We start from the raw sequence: 7,914 nt of genomic DNA on the forward strand, positions 1-7,914 counted from the left end.
AATAAAAAAAAAACCTTTTAACGAAAGTGATCTTCCTAAAAGTATTTTTTATTTGCTCCAGACTTAAACTAGCAAAAAATTAAAAAGATATTTTTTTTTTATGAATTAATTGTAAATAATTCCAAATTAAAAGCAAAAAAGGACGAGCTTCATTTTCTTTCTCGAGTGAATTAATCATAAATATACCGAATACCCGGCATTTTTTTAAACACCCACTCAAGCGAGTTTTCTTTGAATTTTCCGTTATAAACGCGGGATAAAAGTTAAATTAAGTATTGATTTTCTTTCCCTTCGTAGGCGTCTAATACGTAGTAGGTGGATGCACCACCAACACTACGAAGGTATTCCATTAAGTAAATTCCTACCGTTCTCAACACCCACGCGCCTACTATTCCTTTTCATCCATCAGGTATTACGTCATACACCGTCATGTATGTACACTTTTTCAAAAAACTGATGAAACACTTCGAAAAACGAAAAACATTTTTCATTAAATAACACAAGAAATAATTCAGTAAATAACTTATTAACACATTATTTGTTTAAGGATAAATTTTAAATGGGGTGTTAAAAAAGAGGGAACGCGAAGTTGTAATCAGGGATGTAGCTACTTGAGCGCTATAACGGTTGTAGCAAAGACACAAGACCCCGAGAACTATTCATAAAAAAAAATCCGCAAAAACCTAGTAAAATTCCAGGATAATTACAAGTGGAATGTTTCATTAGTTTTTTTTTATCAGCAATGAAACTGGATACAATTTCGACCTTGAAATTTCCCGAAATTCATGCTTAGAAGTTGTATCCTGAATTTAAAAAAATTCTTATTTTCGTGGCTACGAATTTAGTATGTCGTCAGTATCCTGTTGGTGTAATATCGACTTTTCCTAGATTATGCAGGCAATTTCATATAAATTGGAACAAAATCAATGTCAATCACCAGGGTTATTAAAAACATATTGACTGGCTTAATATTAGCGATTGGGAGACGGCGAAGACCTCATAAGAAAATATAATGCAGTGTTCATTCAGGACCGGATGCAATTGTCAACAAGTTTTTAATTAGATGGCAATGTTAATAGACTTTTCTATATACTATTAACCATTCTTTCCCTACGTTTCTATTCGAAATTGAAATCGAAATTAAAATCACAAGGGGGTTAAAAATTATTTATTTATTTAATTTTATGATTAGACAGCTATACGAATGCACAAAAATCTTGTTATTTAAGTGTTTTGTTTGATTATCATCACGCAATTTTTAATTATCTATTTATTTTAATTTTTTGACGTTTTTATAGATAAAAATTGCGAATGCTAGTTGGTTATTAATTGTTTTATTTATACAGCGAAATCTTTAATCATGTACCGTTTATTATCGAGTCCATCTACCTCATACCCTGAACTAAAAAAATTAGCATTGGCTGTAGTTTTTAAATAAGTAAATAACTTTTAACCCCCTTGTGACTTTGATTTCAAACCAGACTTTTCTACTCGTTTAAAACTCTAAAAGGGAATGTCATCAATATTTTATTACCCCTTAAATGTACGATTTACCTACCTATGTTTGAGCTAATTTTTAAGTACCTACTAATTTTTATGTTGAGATGTCGATTTATTTCCACCCTTGAGTGCTTGTCTGAAGATCTAACAGAAAACTAAATTGCCGACTTCCATTTTACTTAAATTAAGTAATGCGAATATACGAAGAAATTTAATGTGTAGGCGTAATTACCTTTCCGATAAAAATAGATTGCACTGTTAATGTTATTTGTAATCTTTAAAATGTCAGTAGCGCGATGTGTGATACTAAATTGTGGCGAATAAAAAGAGCAAATAATCCTTAGGATGTATAGTTTTAAGTAATTGATGTGATAGTGCCGTTTTTGCTGTTCCAATGTTAAAAGGATAAGACTTAAATAATCGTAAGAAAATGCATACTTATTGGGTAAACTTTGGTTACTTATTTTAAGGGCTCTTTATAAATTACATAAAGTAAAATTTATCGACTAATTAAATTTCCAGTAACAATCCAATTTTAAATTAATTCCTAATCGCAAACTTTAACCCCCTACGTAACAGCACTACAACGTCTGGCTGGACCCCCTTTCCGTCCCTTTTAATCTTTTGTAATTTATGGATAATATACAACAGGACCAGGTACCTGAAAATAATTTTGCCTATAAATATTAGGTATAAAATTAACGTGTTTAGGATAAAATAATGGCGACATCTACTCTCAAATTATTTTATCAGTTTTTTTAGTTTTATTGCTGGTATTTTATTTGTTTGGGTGGAATTCTTTTCCAAAAGTAGAGAGGTTCATTTTTTAAAAATATTTGTCCAAAAGTATTATAGTTACATTCAGAACATTCAAGTAATTTCTATCTTGGGGTTAAATAATAATTTTATTGTATTCTAATTTTTTAGACAAAATAATTTGCTTCAAACAATTATAAAAGTTTAAAAATTAGAAAGAACAAAAACCGAAAGTTCCGACTGTTGGTTATATCGGAAACCCCCATTTGGGATCTTCTTTTGAAAATTCATCTTATGGTGGATGACACGATATAAAGAACCTAATTTCAGCGGTTTAAACTTTGTCGTAATCGTTACATCAAAAATTGAACCCCCTTTTGATTACTTTAGGGGATGAATTTTAAAAAATTCTTTCTTGGTGCTCGCTTACGTCTTATATAGACACATTTTTCACTAACCTGATATTACTCATGATCGAAAATACGCGAAAAATAGTCGTCTAAGAACTTGAACTTTTTCTCACAATAATTTTACGAAAATACATGCTCGTTTTAGTCACGCACGCATGAGCCGTGTCACCAGTCGTCTCGCATTCTTTTTTAATGAGTGTAGAAAATGCTGTATTTCGTTAGATATTCCTTATGAGGTGATATTTCAGGGACTATTTTAAAAAACTCCTGTTGCATGCTCCCAAGAAAAAAAAAACAAAACTACTTTGGCAGAAATTTTAAATTTAAAAAACTATGCACAATTATTGGTTATTTATAAAGCGTAACGGGGCAGTTTTGCTGTTCCTCAACGTTTTTTATCATTAATCGCAAACATCCTAACCCGTATTCTAAATAAATTCCGTGTAGTTGAGGGATGCTTATGTAATGTCTTTGACAGTAAAGGCCATTTCGTTCTATAGGAAGAAATGCAATTTTCCTCTTGACTAAATGTAAAGGAGCAGTTTGTCGAAAGCCGACAGGAGATCTCTCGAACAGCGCCGCTCGCTCCTGAGTGGCGATCCTTCGAAGCTACTCGAGTCCTGCATGCCCTTCAAAGCGAGGCTTAAATTAATGACAAGTGATGACGCTGCCGTAGTAGTCGTAGCGTAGGCGGAAACGCATTTTCATGCAATTTACGACTGAAAAAAAAAATAACACGAAAGGAAACGCGCGTCAAGGAAATTTCTTTTAATTTGTAGATATAAAAAGGAATTACGATTAGTGCAGTCTTTATACTTTGTCCTTTTCTTTAAAGCCTACAATTAGGAGTATAATCTATAATATTTAGCAGGGTCGTGCGCACGGGGTTAATTTAAGGGTTCAAATTCCCGAACCTAATTGATGGGACGGGACTGAAAAACTATATTTATACGATATCGAGTTACGGCAGTGTGCAGTCATCTACTAATTGAAGTATTTCAAATGTTAGACAGTTACGATACACAGGGTGTTTCAGGAAGAATGGCAAGCATTTTGGAAAATAGTAGTTTGAAATATATGGGGTACCTAACAAGTCGTGGGGTGGGTCTGTACTCTGTGTCTCATCACAAGTGCGACACTTAAGGTCCACATGAATAACTTCCCCGTACAGGAGGCAACTGATTCAAATCACTAACTTCTAGGACAGATATACAGTATCTAGTGCTGGATAAAAATTTCTGACTTATTTGAAAATATCGAATTATATTAGAACCAATTAGATCGGATAAATAATAAAATGAAGGTACAGTTTAACCTCTTAGATGCTGGAAACAGAAGCTACATCCACCATCGGAGATGGAAGGACCTCTGAGGTTCCTGCTTCTGTTGAACAGTGCTTGAGATTTGATGTAGGTACATCTTATTGGTATTATTTTCATAATGTTCGCATTATCGGTATTAACATCTCATTATATAAATGATAATTATCGATAGATTTAAGAGTACGATTACAATAATATTTACTTGTAAAGTGTTTATTTTTATTACTCTTTCAATTGTAACAAATGTAGACAAAGCGCTCATTTCGATGGTTTTCAATGAACAGCGTTACCCTCAACGAGACTGAAGTACTGTTGACTTAAAATAAACAGAACGAACAGCTCTAGAAAATCGCTCAATTTTCTGTTTTTCTACGTCCGTAAAATAAATTGACAAGACTCGGTAGCCATTGAGTGAAGTGCACTTCGAAAATGAATTTTACATTCCTAATTTCACAATAAAACAAAAACAAGTAAGTAAATAACAACAGTTTCTGTAATCTTTTTACCTATATGCTGTTTTAAATACTATTAGTTTTATTTTTCGGGAAATTCAAAAAGGAAACGGATAATCCCATTCAATTTCTGCAATGTCAGTAGAGCACTTCTTTCCTCTAAGCGATCCCTTCGCTTACCCCTGGGAATAAAAAAAGTCGTTTGTCGTAATGCCCGACAGCGGAAGAGTTTTGTTTGACAGCAAAACTGCTACTTTAAGATTTCATTACTTCTCTACTTTTGCGAAGTGGCGACTTTCATATTGTACATATGGTTAGTGGCTTATAACAGATTATACTATTCGTAATATTAAAGTTTAAATACATGATGTCTTGTCAGAAACTTAATATACACATTTGCTATATTATATAAAAGCATTAGGAACTTCAAGAAGAACTACTATCTAGCTTGATACATCTAGATTAAGACGATAATTTAGGGGATGATTGTACAAATAGTCAGAGATACAAAAAAGAGTAAAAGGAATAGGACAAACGTTGAATACCACAAACGATATCCCTTAAAAAAGATATTAAATGCTTCGAAGAATCGTCAGAGACAGTAAGAAAATGGGCACTAAAAAGGGTAATTTGCCCTAATAAGCACTATTACGAAAAGCAAAAGAATCGAAATTGTTTTATGGCTAATGAAATCCAATACTGTGATTTATTTGAAATACTTAGTTCCATTTAAAAAAGGAATAGGAATTGCAAAATATCTGTTTCAATTTTATATTTTACCTGCCTTTTCCTAACACTAATTTCGATTTGTATTAGGATACTTTCTTCATTAAAAAAAGGAATAAGGGAATAGTTATTATAATTTATGAACCATTTAGAAAATACCTATTTTGCATTTTACATTTCAAATGCATTTTCGAAACGATTTTGCATGCCTTATCTTAAAAACATCTAACAACTATATTTTTATATCTCTGATAANCATTTTTTTAATCTTCTTTAGTGGTTTTAAATTCCGTCGTTTTGTACTAATTATCTGGGACGAAATGGTAATATAGGTTTTTTCACTAATAACACGTAACGTAAGAAACACAACATCTTTTGATAACGTGAAATAAGTTGGAACATGACATTTACTTCGGTTCCCTTATTATTTGAAAGTGATGCTGGCAGAGTTCGCAATGGCTGTTGCCAGATTCTCTAAGCCAGTGTTCCAGACATTCCAGATGGGCTAAGGCGATGGATCCTTTGCACTTACAAGGCGATAAAAGTTCTGCAAAACTTTTACCACCATGACAAATCCTGCAAAAGTTCGAGCAGAGCTTTTTCAAACTTGCCTACAAAGAAACAAAAACAGTTGCCGGTCAAATACTAGTGTCGCTTTCGTACCAACACGTTGGTCCATACAAAATACAAATAATAATAAACAAAAAACACAACCCACTTCACTGGGCCTCTAGATCCTTACAAAAAATGATCGTCTGTCAAATTATTTGAAATTTTGGATTCTGGAAGCTCTCGACGTTTAGAGCAAAAGTCTCTGATTTACACGTCGAGAACTACCAAAATCCAAAGTTTCAGACAGTTTAACAGAGTACCATTTTCTGTAGAGATCTAGCGGAGTACAAAATCTTTGTTCCGAAAAAAAAAAACGGCTTTCAATATCAAAGTAGATTAAACATTAACATGGATCAAAAATGAGGGGATTAAAACTGTATCGGATTCACTTGCGAGGGGTTTTCGTAGCTGTTTGTCAATAAAATGAAGATAACAGAAATCATTTCAATTAAAAGGGTTTATTAAAACTTATTCAGAAAGTTTTCCCAAATATCTTCTTAAGAAATGGTACATTTGATACTTCGCAATAAAGCGTTCAAAATGGAAAATGGTAAATCCTCCTTTTTTGAAAGGAAAACCACGAAAAAGTCTTGAAATGCTAAGCTAGTACTTAGACCTCCAGACTATGCCGATCGCTATAAATGAAACCCAATGAAATTTTAGTTTACTATAACGGGAAATCCTTCAGAAAAAGACACATATCTTTGACTTATAGGACTCATGGCTATAGGGAGAATGACAAAACTGTAAGGTTATCTACAGTTTTTACCACCCCAGAAATGATCAAATTGAAGGTAGCTTCCCTTAAAGTTATTCATTCTAAGAACAAAAGCTGATAAGGCTTGTTCTTGGTCTATACTCAAATATATTATTTTACTTTTTTAACCTCTTCACCCTTAATGTATACTAAATAAAATAACTGTGTTTTCCACATGGAAAAAAAAACGGTGAATATCTACAACCGATTATTGTACGAAATATCCCTGAACAGAATGATAGATTGTTATTAACTTACTTTTGGTGTTAACCTTGATATTTCCGAAATGATACTTTTATTTTCAGAATCACTTTTTTCGTCATCATCAGATTTGCTATTAATGTCTTCATTACTAAGAATATTGTTGATCACCGTAAAAACTTTTGTTGGTTTCAATACGTAACCACTTTCTTTTCTATATGTGCCTATAAATATTAATTTTTGGTCAAAATGTTACTAAATAAAGCAAAATGTTAGTCTTCGTTTGGTGAATGTGTGAAATATATTTTTTTAACCACGTCTTTCTGTAAATTCTTCAATTTCTCTCCTTCTTACCTGAAAACTGTCCTAAACTAACAGAACTCACAAAATCTTTTAATCGGATGTATTAAATTGCGTATATTGCACTTATTATTTTATTATATTCTACGAATAATGAATATGTTGTAGGTGCATTCAAGTAAATAAACGTATGCAATCTTTTGGTTAAATCAATAAATATTTACCCTTATTTTTCGTTCTGATATTGTTTTATTAAATAATAATATACTATAAATGCCTTTACCTTCATATTCTCCTGTGTGCGATGAAGAATCATTATTTAAATCGATTTTTGAATTAAAATACGCTAGAGTAGGGGTTACATCTCCTTGTGTTAAGTTGTGAAGAGAATTCTGTTGGATGCTGTTGGGACTGTTGTTACCATGCCTTTTGCACTTTAGTTTACAGTTTGATTCCGTTTTGAAAACAGTTACCAATATTTCGGTTTCTTTTATTTGTGTGTCGGATGGTGCGTAATTAATACAAGGAATTTTTGGTTTGTTTGATGGAAAAGACATATCAAATATTTTTTTTGTAATGACATTTGGTTTCCATGGATTTTACGTGAGTTATCATCTTCAATTTGTACAAAAGTCGTACGTGTAAATAATGTTTGGTACTTCACATAAAATGGAGATACTTATTTTGTTAATTATTTAATTAAAAACATAAATAAGAAAGCGTTGCAAGTACAAAAAAAACTTACTGTAGTAACTGAATTAAAGAATAAACGGTAAAATCAAAATGTAATTTGATTTATTTATAAAATATTAATTTTTCGAAGTAAACCAATCACGATCAATTAAATTTAATTATTATAAGGGTTCCCTTATTATTTG

General features: G+C 31.9%; 2 protein-coding genes across 5 annotated transcripts in view; one reads left to right on the plus strand and one right to left on the minus strand.

Moving 5' to 3' along the window:
- Positions 1–7,606, minus strand: part of LOC108736719 (E3 ubiquitin-protein ligase MARCH8-like) — a 13,490-nt gene extending 5,884 nt beyond the window's left edge. The window contains exons 1-3 of the mRNA XM_025974193.1: positions 7,320–7,606; positions 6,794–6,960; positions 5,578–5,777 (exon numbers count right to left, since the gene is read on the minus strand). Coding sequence (XP_025829978.1) covers positions 5,578–5,777; positions 6,794–6,960; positions 7,320–7,593 — 641 coding nt within the window. The 5' untranslated portion in view covers positions 7,594–7,606. The remainder of the gene's footprint in view (positions 1–5,577; positions 5,778–6,793; positions 6,961–7,319) is intronic.
- LOC108736724 (heparan sulfate glucosamine 3-O-sulfotransferase 1) overlaps positions 1,805–7,914 on the plus strand; it is a 135,512-nt gene continuing 129,402 nt past the window's right edge. For 3 of the 4 annotated variants that reach the window (XM_025974191.1, XM_025974192.1, XM_025974189.1), the window contains exon 1: positions 1,805–1,922. The gene's annotated coding sequence lies outside the window, so the exon portion shown is untranslated. Of the gene's footprint in view, positions 1,946–7,914 lie in introns of all 4 variants that reach the window. The other variant, XM_025974190.1, reaches the window with a different exon arrangement.

This window comes from Agrilus planipennis, unplaced genomic scaffold (assembly GCF_000699045.2).
Source record: "Agrilus planipennis isolate EAB-ADULT unplaced genomic scaffold, Apla_2.0 scaffold119, whole genome shotgun sequence".
Classification (NCBI taxonomy): Eukaryota; Metazoa; Arthropoda; class Insecta; order Coleoptera; family Buprestidae; genus Agrilus; species Agrilus planipennis.